Source organism: Labrus mixtus, chromosome 11 (genome assembly GCF_963584025.1).
Source record: "Labrus mixtus chromosome 11, fLabMix1.1, whole genome shotgun sequence".
In the NCBI taxonomy this organism is placed as follows: domain Eukaryota; kingdom Metazoa; phylum Chordata; class Actinopteri; order Labriformes; family Labridae; genus Labrus; species Labrus mixtus.
In genome coordinates, this window is record NC_083622.1 from 13,919,393 (window position 1) to 13,936,288 (window position 16,896).

General features: G+C 39.4%; 1 protein-coding gene across 1 annotated transcript in view; it reads right to left on the reverse strand.

Moving 5' to 3' along the window:
- Nucleotides 1-395: 395 nt before the first annotated feature.
- Nucleotides 396-16,896, reverse strand: part of grik3 (glutamate ionotropic receptor kainate type subunit 3) — a 102,536-nt gene continuing 86,035 nt past the window's right edge. Inside the window, exons 12-16 of the mRNA XM_061050167.1 lie at nt 14,080-14,198; nt 6,427-6,644; nt 1,979-2,204; nt 1,487-1,737; nt 396-738 (exon numbers count right to left, since the gene is read on the reverse strand). Of these exons, the coding sequence (XP_060906150.1) occupies nt 544-738; nt 1,487-1,737; nt 1,979-2,204; nt 6,427-6,644; nt 14,080-14,198 (1,009 nt within the window). The 3' untranslated portion in view covers nt 396-543. The remainder of the gene's footprint in view (nt 739-1,486; nt 1,738-1,978; nt 2,205-6,426; nt 6,645-14,079; nt 14,199-16,896) is intronic.

Here is a 16,896-nt window from a genome sequence, read left to right on the forward strand (position 1 = left end):
TTCAGGCGTCAAAGGTCGTCCAGGAGTTTGTGTGAATCAACAAGTTATAGGTAAGAACTGTATATCATAATTTGAATGTGGAAAAATTGGATCGCCAAGGAAATTCCTCTTCCTTGTCCTCTGTGTGTATCTGTCATTTATTGCCATTCTCAACAAAGCCTTAATTCTTGCCTCAGTCCGTATTATTCAATAAAAATGTCAGTCTTTCCTCTGGTTGAGGATTCTTGAAAGACGTGTATTTTCTTGTGTTTTTGTGTTGCGCACGTAAACATCAGACTTAAAACTGATAAATTGAGTATACTGTTTTCCCAGATCTCCCCCGATTATTTTCTTTTACATCTTGTGGTTTGGAGAACAGTGGTGAATGTTGTCATACCTGTGTGGCTGATGCTGCCATTTTCAGTTGCCCATGTTTTGTAAGTGTCCCAAAGTCACTGTGGTTAATGGTGAATCTGGTGATCCCGTCTATGCCATTGTCTCTGGTCTCTGGCAGGGTCCCCGACACGTTGCTCAGGAGGTTCTTGCCTTGGGGGGAGCACAGTGTCATGGGAACACGGGAGTCATCCCAGTGCTGCAGCTCATGTTGTCCTTTCCCGGGAGTCGTCGGTCGTTGTAGGCGTGCATGTTGATCACTGCATCCGTCTTCACCATGACTGGAGGCTGAGCCTTGTGTTTCACCCGCCTCTCGCAGGTGAACGACAGTCTGATCTCGTCCACCATGGCACTGCACAAAGACCTCTGGGCGAAAAGGGAGGACGCGGGGAGGGGAGCAAGAAGGAGGAGAGGGGGAAAAGGGATGGGGGGTAAATGCCTTAGCTTTAAATTGTTCTGACAGTGGAGAGTGTCGACAGTCTAAAAAGCACAAAAGCATTCCAACATAACATTCATGCTGCGTTACTGCTGGTGTGTGTTCAACTCTGTGTGTGCGTGCACACAAATCCATGGCTGTCAGCAATGTCAAATCGCACCACCACCACATGGAGCATGAACACAGTTCATTATTGCTGCTGCATCAGAAAGAGGGGGAAAAGCATGTTGCATGAGAACGCATGCAACTACTCACTAAGCATGACTCAAATTAGTGATTTGCAGCAGTAAAGAGTCCATGCTTTTCTGACATCTCCACTGACTAATAAAGGATTAATTCTCTATGCTCCAATTTGCAATTATGCCTGTTAAATAAAGTAAATGTTGTGGTGTTATGGCTAAGTACTCCTGGGGATTACCCCAAGGCATGCAAATCCTTTTATAACATGTTTGAACTAAAAGCCATGAATAGAGCACAGCTTTGGTTTCGAGGCTATGTGGAATGAGTATCATAACAAGAAAAGGCATGGTTAGCAACATCTTTACTGAGAGTGAGGGTAAAATAAACTTAAATCCTGGTGGAGTGTAATTAAATTAATGTTTGAATTTTCCATTCATCCAACGCACACAGTGGAGGACAAATTAAGAATCAGCAAATGTAATTTATGGAGACATATACCTGCTCACGTTCTGCAGTCTTCCGTAGCTTGTAGATGAATTCAGCGATTGCCACGAAAACAGACAGCACTAGGCCAGATGCCAGCACAATGAATATACCACCCAGATTCTGGATACCCATGGGGCCTGTCTCGCGACGCTCTTCATCCAAACAGCTGCTCCCACTCCACCACTTCTCCTTCAGCATGTGTAGGCGCCCATCCTCCAAGATGCTTAGGATTGCTATGGTGATTTTGTCTCTGTACGGGGAGCCTAGAAGCAACAGAAGGCCTGTTTTACTTTGGAAGGGTGGCCAGCTGGATTCTGCGATAATAAGGTTCATAAACACGTCGTGGCATACTGTCTGACTAGTAGCTAAAAAAACATGTCTTATGCTGATGCGCTGTCAAGAAAAATCAATCCCTCCCCCTCATCCTTCAAAAGGCAGCACATAACTTGAATTTTTTATCACTTGGAAGACTGAATGAATTCTCTGGTCATTTGGAGTTCTTACCAAGAGGAGTGCCGATGCCGTAGCCTTTGCTGTCGATAAGCCCTCCCACCTGTGTCAGGTTACAGTTCCTCCTCGTGATGTAATCGATCGTCGTGGACTCCATAATGAGGGCGTAGTCAGACTTGAGCACCCTCTGGATCCCATCCTCAATGGACTTCACCAGTGATGTGCTCGGTTTGCTGCTCATAAAAGCCCACATCTTCTCAAAAGTAGAAACCTTAGATTTCTGTTGGGGATGGAAAGAGTCAGCTTTAAAAAGAAGTGCCTTTGAACGTTATTTGAACAGTCTCTCCTGCTGCAGGTGGAGAAAAAGTAGTTGAAAAATATACAATGCTTTAAGCACAAAAAGAGGTTCAGCTTGAACAAAAATTACTTTCAAAAATGTAAGGCCAAAGAGCGAAAAACTGAAAATATGACTAACCATGAAACCTGCTGGTTCCCTGCAGAATGGTAGGATAAGATTGCAGCTATGGGGATTTTTTGTAAAGCTTGAATGTACGATATCAAAATTGACACTTAAATATTTGTTACTCTTTTGAAAATATCCTTTAGCCAATGACCCCGTAGATCGATGTGATTACTTCTACAGATCTTCATTGTCATGGGATTAAAGGACGGTAAATTGAAGCTTTGCACACATCTATTCTCATAAGTGCTACTGAAGCAGCAATAATAGAATGCCTATCCATTAGTCTTGCATCGGCTATGTGGTATTTCATGCTATTTTATAAGGGGTCACACTTATGCCATGTCTAATCCCAGATAATTACTGTCTAAAGACTATAAGCCATTTCAAATTGTGAAAGATGCTATTATAAGAAGCCCTCCATTATGTGCAACTAGAGTAGATGCACAGTCCTGGCGTCTTAAGAATTGAGATATGATTGTGTGATATTAAAACCTAAAAGTACCAATTAGGATATACAGTATAGCTGGTGTTGCCAAGTTGGCATCTTTGTCTGTAGATTTAGCAATTTTCTTTCCACAGATGAGGAGGCGAGGTCAGTAAGGATCAAATGTCAACCAAGTACAGCTGACTATGATTTGCATTCAGCAACGTGTAATACACAAAGGTCTAATGATAAACACTACATCCCTATAGATCCCTCGCTCTGCTAAGAGTGCAAAATGGCATAAAACCACTTCCAGTAATTTTCTTCAACCTTCCAAAAGTAGGTGAGAGCTTCTTTCCTTGCAAACAGTTGGCTTGCATTCTTGTGCCCTTCAGTGCTCTTGATACAGTGTGTAATTTTACAAAACAACAGATCCTCACAAGAGGGTTTCCAGCTGGTGTGAAAACCTCCTTGCCAACATTGGCTTAAAACCTCTAATTATATTTCTAATGCAGAGAGTTTTTCACACTCTCAGAAGGCCAATGACTTTTACAGAATCAAGATCATGGCTTCTAGTTAGCAAACTTGGTCCGCCATTACTAAAACATTTATTTTCCGGAGGTTTATTAATCATTTACTTGATGTTAGCAATATACTGTATTAGTCTCCTGTTATCAGTATAGACTGTAAAAGAAAACCAAACATGGCGGTAGTCTCCGTGATTTCACATATTGGTGTTTGTCATATTGGAAATTATTTCTTGACCAAACTTTCAATCAAATAAGCGTCATGGCAAATACAAACAGTGCAGTTGCTTCACCTCCAGCAAAATTTTCTTCTACACTGTTGCCTTGGACACAATTTTTCAATAAGTATGATGCTTTGTATTCTTTGATATTTTTCTTTTTGGTTGCTAATCAATTTAATTTGGTAAATTGATAGCTAGCAGAGCTGTAAGCCAGTAGTATGACTAAGCATTTTGAGTTCGCTAACCGTGGTCTTAGACTATTATTTTTTAATGTATTGTACATTTTTTGACTTTGATGCAGTTTTTACAAAAAACAGTTAAGTTGCCGATAAATGTCAAGAAAAATTAGCCTTATACTTTTTCAAGGATTACAGGTGTTAGCTAGATGTCTAGCTTTGAATATCAGGAAGAGTATGGAGTTATAAGAAAGGCCCCCTCTACAGTGTATAGCAATTACGAATTGAGATATTAATAACTCATATTTAGTTTTTCAAACAGGCTCTAAATGTATGTTTATTTTTTCTGTGAAAATTAGCATTTCAATGGGACCTAATGACATTCTTTTCTTTTGCTGACAGCCTCAAGTGGACACTTGAGGAATTGCAGTTTTCTTTGCGCATTGGCTTTTTTATTTATATGGATACATATACAGAGGTGTATATCAGATGTTTATATATGTGGAACATATCTAAAGTATCTGTTTTTTTTAAAATGGGAATTATAAAATTGAACATTTGGCAAGTTATTGGATTGATACTGAGCGTACGCCTCTCAAACTTGCTGCAAATTAAACACCGACATTTAAGTAAGCCACTGTAAAATAAGTCTAGTACCAAATCCTTCTGGCTCCATACATCTGCAGAGCCTTTTATCTACTTCTCGGTCTCCTCAGTATTTATCACGCTTCTCTGCCTCATTGAGTCGACATCATTAGGCCTTTCTGTAAGAGCAAGACGGAGCAGAGGGCACTTGAGCCTTGCAACTCTGATGAGGTAATTAAACACCTGTGTCTGCTTCTATTTATGGCACAACGGCCACAGCTACAATTTATCAAAGTACACAGAATGATCTGGAGTAACTTTCATTTACACAGCTACAGAGAGGAAGTGGGGGGATGATTTTCTTTACAGAGAGTCAATGAGTTGCTTCAGATCTAGAAGCACTCGATGAGTATAAGATAATTCCCATGCAATCTTACAGTATTATTATTCGAGAAGAGATGTTTTTATAAACACATATAGGACTACTGTATATTTGCTATGATATTAGCAAAAACCCAGAAACCCAATTATGTTACCAAAATGGAATTCAGTAGATTCAACAAAGAGGCATACACTATTTATGAGCTCAATTTTTTGAGTGCATAAAAAAACTAGGGCAGAAAAATGCCCTGGAAGAATCAATTTTTTCTGGTGTCTTACTATTGAATGTCATAAACTTATGGACTGTCTTCAATAGAATTGTGCAGTGTTTTCATTTTCTTACTCGGTGAAAAAACTGTAACTCGGTTACATGTGTTATTCAGCACCACGGCAGCAGCGGCAAGCATCTAAAGCAAAGCTCAAAATAATAAAATAAAGTCAAAGACCCTGCAGGCACACGCTGAAACTTCGGAATAAAAAAATCATTATGGAGGAACACATCAAACAGTGTAAAGAAGTGGAGAAGCTGAAGAAGAATTTGCCTTTGCTGTGGGAATTAAGATCTGAGTGAAATAAAAATTATATATTTATAACCTATACAGTTTCTACCTACTACGTAGAGAAAAATATTTTTTGAAAAGTCAATGTAAGAAGTCAAGATTCAACATCTTAGTGTTGAACATCATTATGGATATACATGTTTGTACTAAGCATGCTTCAGCTGCAGTATGTAAGGGGTAATAGTGAGGGGTCACAGTGAGGGGTTGTTAGTTTGGACAATTACACAGCTGTGTTTAATACTTGTTTCTGATTGGTCGATTCTGGCATCCTGCTATTCCTCTATAGAAGATCGATGCTATAAATGGCACCGTTAGGGAGTCTGGAGGACTAACTTGAAACATATCTCGCCATAGAAATTCCAGTACATTTTACATTTTAACAATAAGCTTTCTCCATCAAAGGCTGTAAGTAGCATTATTTCCAGATTTCAAATATTTTACAAAAAAGTTGAAATGCTGGCTAAAAGCAAACCAGAGCTGTACCCATTTTTAATTGTTGCATCTTGATTTAAACATTGGTTTATCAAGTGTTTGTATTGTCATATTGTGATATATGAATTTTAATGTAACCTCATATAGAGTTGTATGTGTTTTAATGTTATTAAATGTTGCATATTTGATGCTCTGATAACCCAACTAGGGACACGGGTTAGTAAAAGCTATATTCTTCCTGTGCGGCACATCCGTTTCATGCTTTGTGTTGAAACCATGTTAAATTAACTCGTCACCATTAAATAAATAAATTCAAATTCAAAACATGATTCTGATTACTGTGGGAGGGAAAAACAAGAAAATAGGCGAAAACAAGGGAGAAAAGCAAAAGAGGTTAATAGACAAAAGAAAAGGAGAAATTGAAATAATTTTAATAATTTGTTCTTTATTGATCTAAAAGGGAATTTGCTGCATGTCATACCCTACAGTCTAATCCTAAAATGTCCTGTCTCTCTTCAGCTGTTTTCAGTTTTGGGTTTTTCCATAAACCTTCCACGAGTTTTATCCTTTTTTTCCCTCACAGTAAAGGATCAAATTAAACAGACTTCCTCTGCGGATTGATGTGATAAGAGTCCACCAATTTCTGTGATCAGAGCTACCTTTCATTAGCATGATCATTCACAATAAAAAACTAGCTTGACCCAGTCATTAGTATTGGATGAGTGTACTCTACCTTGAAGAAAGACATAGTTGCACCATCTCTGACCACACCATACTCGATCTTGGTCTGCTTAGCGATGTCATCGGCAGAGTCCACAGGCGAGTCCATTCTCTCCACAGTGAGAAAAGCAGCCAGATTAGCTGTGTACGACGATATAATGATGAGTGTGAAGAACCACCAGATCCCGCCGATGATCCTGGTCGACAGGGCTTTGGGCATCAGCTCTGAGCCTGTAAGCAGCACGACACAGGAGAGGTAATTAACTAGATAGAATTGTACCTGCCAAATGTGTAACTGAATTAAACAAATGTGGAAACATGATCACATGCATTTTTTTTGTTAATAAGCTTGCAAATGTTTTTGGCAGGGCCACTGGGTGTTGATGAAGGTACCGTCGGTGAGGAAACAGGAAATGAAGCCAGCTTGGCAGTTAAGCAAAACTCAAAGCTGAGAATTCAGAATAGTGTGATAAACCTCAAACTGTAAGTTCCTCAGCCTTCTGCGTTACAGATAAAAGTCTTTCAGCAGTTCATTGTAAACCCTTGAAGCAGACATCAGTAACTACCTCTGTTTAATCATTTCATGCAGACAACTTAGATTTTAAAAAGCTCTCAGATCTCTTTCACTTCAATGGAAATGTGTGTTTTTACTCGACATAAAGCTTTCAAAGAGAGAAAGTAAAAACTGGATTAGCACGTTCCTTTCAAAGGTTGTTAAATACAGACACCGTCACAATCACCACATTTTTTTGTCAGGCTTGGTAAATCGCAATGCGTGTACTAACTTAACTTGTTTGCATTTTCTCCTCCCAGTATTTTGCATTCTAGGGCAGAAACGCCCCATATTGCGTATTCATTAAGGCAAACGTACTAAATGGTCAATGCGTGTTGTTTTGCGCATTTGAAAGACGCAATCCTCACTGCGCGCCATTAGTAGATCAGATAGCACTTTTTTTGCTGGTGGTATCAAGTTTGCACACGTTTTAAGACACACAAACCTTTAGTAAATCTGGCCCTTAAACGTTAATACAGTGATTATGTTTCCATTTCGTTATTCAAGACGGATGGTAATAATTGAAAGTGTATCTAAGGGCGCACTCACACTTGACCCAGTTGTCCTGTTGCGTTCTGAAGCACAAATCACGGTTACCTCCAGGACTTTTAATGGAAATAGAATATTTGCTGTCTGGCTAATTCGGTTGCTTTTCAAAATACAATTTTGAGCGCTTCAAGATCTGATCATCACTAAAATGTACGCCATGCAAGGGGTTAGTAATCATTTTGACATTTAAGGTGGCTTGATCGAGTCACAATGTCAACTCTAGCACTGAGTTACATGAAAGAAAACTCTCGACACTAAACATTTCTCGTAGCTGTCATATAGCGGCCATAGACTGTATGATAGCAGAGTACTTGACAGCAACTTGACTTCCTTTGTGTCTTATTTTGTGTCGTTTTGGTCAGATTCATACCTCTTACACTCCTGGATTTCTCAATTATGCAAGACCATTATATGTTATGCTAGTTATGACCTTCCCGTAATTATAGGTTGTGCATGAACAACTGTACTGTGCCAAAGAAAACCTCTTTTTCTAACAGTGCCAGGGTTTAAGCAAGTGTACCGTGAATAAGCACTCACACTAGTCAAACAATCTAGACTTTGAGGGTCAAGCTTGCTTGGGCACTGTAATGAACGCCTATTGTGAGTGTGCCCTCAGTCTTTTTTGTCCTAAATCAGCTTCTGTTGATTGAGTTGGCCTTACAAGTTGATCTGTGAAAATGAGAAGAAAGGATGTAGAGATGTCAGATGACAGAAATATGGAAATGATGGAATTGCTCTGTTGATCAAGTATTAGTGAGTATCTCAAGGCCCCTTTCTGACGGATCACAGGTTGTTATTGCAAGAATGACTCCGGCAGTTCAGACCAGGTTTACTGAATAAATGCATTTATGTGTTTTGCAAACAAATCATGAAAGTCTGTATAAAAAACGAGATAAGAAAAGTCAGGAGCCAGACTGACAGCCCAGCTCTGCATCAGCCTTGACTTTGAGTGGTCCTCTGCTGTGTGATACTGTGTTTACAATGGCTCTCTGACTGGTGTTAAAGGAACTTTATATCTCATCTCTGACAACCTTTAAAATACCCTTGTGCTTTGTGCACTCTGTTACTTTACTGAGAAGATTTATGAGGGCAATTCTAAAGAGTAACAAGCCCACAGAAAGGGAGCAGAGTGGTCAGCTCTTTAACCTCCTCTACCAAATTTGATTGGATTTGTCCTTTGTGGTTTGACAAAGACTCTACATGGTTACAAACAAAGGCAGACAGTAGCATCCTTTAATTCACTGTGACTTCAGAGAAGGAAGATCCTGATGCATTCTCTGGTTGTACAAAGAATGATGTGAAGCAACGGGTAACTCAATTGAAATCCACACTATAAAGTGCTGTTGTCAGCAGGGAACAGTATATGGGGCTGCATCAGAACACTCTAATAAATACAAAAAGCAGATCAGTCATACGGTGCCAGGGAAATAAAACGGTGTCAATATGCTCGTACATTTTCCTTGAGGAAGGACTTATATCTTGTAAACCAGGAATAATGAATGTTCTTTCAGGGAGGACGATAGTGATACTATTTCAGTCACCAAAACATCACATTTATCTCACTGACTGGATGCTGCTGCTTATTCACAGGCACTCTTGAAATAGCTGCCTATGACTGTACTGTACATACTATTATGAAACACTGAAAGGCTAATAACATTCTGGGATTTGTGTTGTGGACTTTTTTAATATGGTGACCAGGTTCAGGAACATACTTGTAGCCATAGACTGTATAAACATGGACATGGTCTTAGAGACCTCACCTAATTCTAAAGATACTTTTTTTAGGCTATTTTTTTGAAGGCTTTTGCCTTCATTTTGATAGGTCAGTGGATAGAGTGGAGAATCAGGAAAGAGAGTGGGAAATTACATTCGGGAAAGGAGCCATAGGTCCGACTTGAACCTGGGGCTGCAGCCTCCGTATTCTGTATGGGGCGTGACCTAACTACTAGGCCATCAGCACCCCTTAAAAATACATTTTGAATCCTAACAATGGTAGTCGCCATATTGGAAATGTTATCTCTACCCTAACTTTTAATCACTCTAGAAAAGGGAGCTAAAGCAGTCCTTAATACTTCTTACAAACTTCTTACAACATGTCCACCTGTCAGTCAGCTCATGTCCTTCTTATGTAAATGGATGCATAACTCTTAGCTTTAATATTATCAAAATGGATGAGTTGTAAAAAAAAGTTTACAGTTTTTAGGAACAAAGAAATAAGCAATAGGGACCAAAAATGGGTATTTTGACAAGGGACTTCATGATGATTCCTTGCTTTTTGCAGGCAGCCTCAAGTGGACAATGGAGGAACTGCAGTCTTTAGAGTGACACTGCTTTTGGCTTAGATTTACATTTAAATGTCATTATAAATATATTAAACTGAAAGTCACTGAAGGCGCTAAAGGACAAAGAAAGAAAAGAAAAGTCTAGAAGGAGCATTAAATAAGTGAAAAGTGAATCTTGACTGTCAAATACATAGAGTAAACAGTCTCTATGCTAGGTTAATCCCCCGGCCACAGAAGTGTAACCTAATAAGGAATGACTGAAACCATGAATATATATTTCTTGAAGTTTGAAGAATTTTTGTATTTAACTGAGTAGTACAGATGAGAACATTACATATTCTGGACCTGAAAATAAACCATGAGGAAATAAGCCTCACATTCAGTTACATAAGCTAATGCAGCTAAGCTAACATTAGCTCACAAGAAGACATGGTCAATATTTACGAAAAATCATACAAACAGCCATTGATTATATTATCTAACATATATATGAGGTTATACAAGGGCAAGAATGCAAATGAAAATTGGGTAGTAGCTCATTCAAAGGTGTACAAAAGCTAATGCTAAACTATAGCTTACTCCATATGTAGGCCACTAAGAGGAGTATAATTGTTAACACTGTTGAGTTAACTTTCAAAAAGTGGCAACATTTACTTTTGGCACATCTAAAATAAAATAGTCCACACTGAAATATTGATGACATTAAATTTGTGTAATCTGTACCGTTTGAAATTTTCAAAGATGGGTTATAAACTTATTTGACAATAACATAAGTCAACCCCAAGGTCTACTTGCTAGCTTCACAAGCTTCAGAAAGCATTTCTTGTAAAAAAATTTTTTTTTTAAACATTTCATGAAGTAGAGTAGAATTTTGTAATTCTAAAATTATTTTAGTTGAGGTCTGATGAAAAAAAAAAAAAACTGTGCTATTGCATTTTCAAAATCTTTTTACATCTGCTTTTTCATCCACTCTTATGATTTATATATCAAGGAGATCTGGGAGTTTTGAAGCTTTCCATTTCTCCTCTTTAAGGCGTGTTTAGAGAGCTGTTTAGTGAGGTTAATGCGATTCAAGTGGTCTATTAATTTCTGTTGTGTGAGGTCATCCTTGTTACATCTGTGAATACTTTATATAACGGAGATACACCTCTTCTGAAACTCACATTTCTTAAGAGGATATCCTGAAGAAGTCCCTCTCACAGAGCTATTCTCCATTGAATAAATGCACCCAATGTTTTTGTCTCTAATGATGCTTTTTGAAATGTCATTCTGGTGGGGGAAGGAAAACGCTGTTCTCTGTGGATTCAGTAATGCGTCGTGCTAAACATAATGCCCTGGTTTTTCTGAAAGTGTTTCTTCCCACGAGCAATGTCTCACCTTAAAATGAGAGAAGAAGGCTCTCCCATGAGGACGATTACCTGCACTTATCATTCTCCCTGTGGAGTCTTTGCACAAAAACTCCCTCTCAGAGCTGGAGGCTTTACTATTTGTTAATTGCTCTTAAACAGTGACACTTGAGGAAGGAAGTGTTTATTTAATTGCTTGTAAATCTTGATGTACATCTCAAGAGGGGAAAAAAGTAACACCTTCAGTTTCTTAACAACCTCCCAAAAAAAATCACCTGACAATGGTTCTTTCTTGCGTTAAGACAACTGTTAGAGCCATTTTTGTGTGTTCAATGTATGTGTGTGTTCTCTGTTGTTATTCCTTGTTGTCACAGTAGGTGGCATATTCACTATGGTGTTAGTGAAGATACAAGTAGAGGAAGGTGTAACCACTGGCAGGGGAGCAGCCTACCATGAGAGGCACACACTTTTTTGACCGCTGTTGTGAAGTGTAACATGGACTGAACATTTAGCCTGTTTTTTTTGTTTGTTTGATTTTTTGCATTTAATTTATCACGGATACATGTATGAGGATAACCAGAAGATTAATTGGACAATGTCACATTAAACCTGTTTGAGTGTGACAGCACAGGTTAGTTGACCGATTGAGTTATTGCCACAAAACATGGAAGACTACGCATCAATTAAAGTTAGGTAGGCTGTCAGCCCCTCAATGGCTCAAACGTTTAGATTGGCAAAATGAAGCCACTACAACAGTGATAAAGAAGAGTTGTGTTATTTAACCGTGCAATTATGTGTCGATTTTTATGATACAAACACCCAAAAAACACAGGAAATATAGACATGCACCAAAAGGTATGACGCTGCAAAATTCGGAACCCCCAGCTAGTTATGGGTTTGGTGCATGGCTCAAGAGCAGTACCCAGAACGTAATCTAGCAGCTCCATAGCTTCTAGCCGACCCTCTGTGCTGCAGTGTGATTCATGATGGACCTGAACTGGCAACCCGCACTATGGACTTGGCTACTGTCGCCTAGAGAAAAACCATAATTCAGGCCTGAAAACATGCAACTTGGTGACATTTAGAAGAGAAATATCTTCAAGAAGAAACGTCACTGCTCACGAAAGAACTGAGAACAAGTGAACTCATGAATCAAACGTACTTTCAAAAGTATTTTTTTCTGTTATGGGGGAACTAATTTACGGGAAATGATGCGACATATGTTTGCTGTGAGCAAATAAAAAAAAAAGCCTAGTGAGACCCCCAGGAAAGCATTTGAAGCACACGATGTGTTTGCCTTTGCACCGCCTCACATTTTGTGTTCTTTGTGTTGTCTGTGACACCTCCCTCCCACAGACAAGCTGCTGGTTTTTTTTTTTCTTCTCCTTTTTTTTTTTGGATCTCCTCAAACACATCTATTTGCATTTTAAACACGTCAAGGAAATGGCTTCCGCCTCAGCTGCTGTCACTGTGTTTGGCAGACAAGGAGGGGATGTCTGTTTATGTGACACTGACAAAATACACCTCGCTGCAGATACCGCTGTGCAGTGTGTGCTACAAGGTACTGTAGCACGGATTGGTGTCGCGGAAAGCCAGAAACAGTCGGTGTCAAATCTCAACTCAGACTAATGGGATGTTGGAGATCATATTCGAGATATTTCCGATGATGCTCATGTCAAAACTGTTACGCAACAAAACACACGCGAACATCATTTTAGCATCAATATTCCAATGTGCAAATGAATACAAACTGATGAGCAGCAGCAGCTCTAGTTTAGTTAACTTCAATATTAGAAACACTGCAGCTCAGGCAGTAACTGACAACACTGTGAGCCTCACTGCAAATTATAATGGGGACTTTTCCCCTCGTTTAGTGCAATGATATAGGCTACTAACTAGCTCATTTTGTTTTGATTCCCTCTCTCCTCTCTCCCTCCCGGCTTGCTGGTGCTACACTCGCAGCCCTCTGCCTGCACCCTGCAAATTGGCAGAGCTGCTATGCAGTTTCACAAGAGTGCTGCCGAGCCTCCGTGCTTAATGAATTGCTGAATGTGTTTGCTGTCCTTACGGGCAAAAAAAAAAAAAAAAAAGATCCACTGCCGAGTCTCACTAAGCCTCCTTGATTCGTCTTGTTACATTGAGGTTAAACATTTTATTACTTGGGTCTTTTTCCTCCACAGTTGACTTCATTATGTTATCTCTGGGCCTTCATTTGCTTACCGATGTTTAAGGGACACCTCGCAAGTGGAATCTGATTTGTATCCCTTTGGTTTCTCGCTGGAAAGGTGGAATTATACTGCAGTGGAAGGATTGGTAATACATTTTTTACTTACTGCGCTGCAAGAATAAAATGCTTCTGTAGCTCTGACTGGCTTCAAATTTGAAAATGGGTATAAAAGCAGATCAAACAAGGACATTTGATCGGTTGGTTGCTTGTTAGAATCGGGAAATATGGTTTCCCTAGCACAGGACATTCTCAGTCCAAAGTTTTACAGTGTTGAAAAACATCCCATCAGTCACTTCTAGCATGGCTGACAGCTGGTATTTGTCAGACATGTTCCTCGACGTACCCTTTTCGTCCCGACACTCAAAGAGCTCTTGAGCAGGTCCAGCGAGTGCGTTATGGGAGAACGAATGCAGCCATGTTTTCCATCCTTAGTTGACAATCTCTGACAAGTGCCTGGCACCTACTCTTCCCTCTTTAAACAGCAGGTAGGTGACAACAGCCTGCCTTTGTCGTGTAAGACCAAGCTCGGCAGTTGTTCTTGACAGGTAAATGTCTTATGAAACAGTCACAGAATGGGAATCATGGAACTTGTCAGTTAAAGAGGCAGGAAGTGGGAGCTAGCAGCTCGCAGGGGGACAAAAAAGAAAGGAATGGTGGTATGATGGTATTGTTTGTGACAGGGAAGAGGATGAGTGCAGCAGCATACCTTGTTGCATCAAGGAACCGACTCCAAACCAGAAGCTGTTGAGCAGGGTGAAGTTGTTCTCCACTACGTCTGATCCGGGGTTACAAGGATGGGCGTCGTACCATTCGTAAGGACTGAACCTGGGAACGAGACAGGAAGTACAGAAGCTTTAAGTCCTTTTCTATTGAGATCTCAGAAAGCACAGTATAGAATCTTCTTTGTCATTCTGAACACTTTATCTTCTTCTAGAAAAGAATCTCAAAAATGGGATCTGATTTGTTTTAGAGTTATTCTTAGAATTACAGCTTTCTTTTTTAGTTCTGTCTTCCGGGCACCATCTGATATTGATTACGTCTCTAGAAATCCAGCTCTTCTTGCAGAAGTTAAAGCAGAATAATCTGTTGTTTTTTTTGGCCTTGGTAAGCCTTTTCCAGTGGGTTTGACTAAATGGGATGATGAGAGAAGTAAAAGTTACACTGAAAGAAAAAAAACTGTATACTGAGAGGAGAGGAGAGGATGCACTGTATAATGTGAGAAGTTAAATCATTGTTAATTATATAATATAATTTTGTGTACTTAATAACATACCATATTGATACCAATGTGACCACAGACTGACATTTCCACTTGAGATTTTTGCAGTATTGTCATTGTTGTTATTCTTGGTCAAACTATTATCAAATGTCACATAACACATTTTAAAATCAGCCGGTTTTAGCTTAACCTTCAGATAACTCCTTAACTTTTTCTGAAATGCTTCGTACTTACAGGTAAGCAACAAGGCACAAAAGTATGATTTTCAGATTAAATGTCACGTTTGAGAGTTTGAGGCCTTGAGACTCCTCTTGAAGTCGCATGAAATCATAACGCATGAACCTTTCTAAACCCGGTGCCATTTCGTTTGACATCACAAAATGCTGCACATCTTTGCAGCTCAAGTCACCCTCTGAGGCAGATGCAGAGATAAGGCATGCTAAATGTCACTAGCCCCCCCCTCATATGAATATATTTTTTTATAATATAACAAATGTTTTTTCTGGCTCTTTATTCTTGGTGTTCTGCTGAGCTGAATTAAACCTCCTGGACTTCTGATAGTATCTGCTTGAAATGTAGCATATCTGTTACTTTGAGGCGCTAAAGTAGAAAAGGAAAGATGAAGGAAAGAATAGATAAATGGTTCAAATGGTCCATGCCACTGGAGAACACAATGAGGAACCCTCCAGTGTGTATTCTCAGTCCTGAAGCACCATAGTGAGAACAATCTTTACAGATTAAATTGGCTGAAATGTGTCAGAGATAGATACACTTCAATGTAATTACATGCTGCAGAAATATGTTCTAATATGTCAGCAGTCTATTTTAATCAGACACTTAAAAGGATTCATGTTTAATCTTGAAACAGCTCTGTAATGAAGCCGTTTCCAGCCATCATTCAAGTGTTACTTATCTTACTCAAGCGATCACACTGATTATCTATAAGAGGATGTTTTGCACAGTGTTAGCTTTTGAATTACTAAAGCATCTCTGAAATACACTTGCTAAGATCATGGGGCCTTAGTAACTTTTGCAGACATCAGAGGGGCCTTAGGCGCCTGTTGTTCTGGGACTCGCCTACCACTTTATTGATAGTCTCGTTTGAAAGCCATGGTCAAATACTTTTATAATTGTAGTGAAGAAACATTTAAAAATAGGAGAGGCTTCATACACACATCTAAACTGCACACCAACTTATTTCTACCATCGACACTTCAACACATGAAGTCAGTGACGTCACCCGTTAGGTCTTATGGAGCCCATTGGGGGTGGTCCCCTTATTGGAAATGCTGTCTCAACCTCACTTTTGATCAGTCTAGAAAAACGCAGAGGTAGAGCTGAGGTGGGCCTTAAGCCTCCTCAGAAACGGCTACCTGTCAGTCAACTCATCCTACCTTTGAGTATCCAAATGTTTACACTACTTTAAGGCTTCATCAATTAAAAAAAACTGATGACATATAAAAAAGTGATTACCCCCGTACACAGTGATGTAGTGGTGTCTGAAGAAGTGGGCATACTCTTAATCTTTCCAAAAATGTTTTTTTTAAGGGTCCCGTCCAGCAGAGGATAAACGGCCTCTGCTATAAGACTCCTCCTGCATATTTAGTTTGTGCCTACTAGCCAGTTAGAGACAGAGTAGGGAGGATCATCATACTAGGAATAGCAGCATCCTTCTGTATATTGTCAATCAATCAATGGTGTGAATCAGAGGGGATTTAGAAGTGGGTATACCCTATGAAGACTAAAGAATAACAGGGTAAAGTCTATATACCTGTGTATACACTGCACTACACCACTGCCCATAGAGTGTGTACCATTCAGGAAATAAGCTATTGATACCATATTCCTTTTTGCAGGCTGTAACCATGTTATTTCTACTGTTAAAATGGGTATTATATGGGAAATTATGTGGAATCCGTGGTTTTTGCAGCCAGCCTCAAGTGGACACTCAAGGAACTGCAGGGTTTTTTTTTCACCTTCCGCTTGATTTTTTACCCTTTTTGAGAGCAAGCAGATTCAATAATCCTTTTTTTTTTTTTTTAGCTAATGTCTTCAATGGTTGTTCTAGCAGACAGAGCCATATGCTTCTTTGTTGCTGCATGCTTGAAAAAAAAAAAAAAAAAACCTTGACAAAGCATCTGCTTGCAGAGTGTACAAGCTACCAGGGCTTGAATCATCTATTTAACATCGGGGGGTTGTGATTTTTAGTGTACACCTTCTGCAACCTAATTCTACAGGGGGGTCATGGGCAGAATCAACCAGAGGAGATATATGTATACTAGACAGTTAAATTAACCTTTTTAA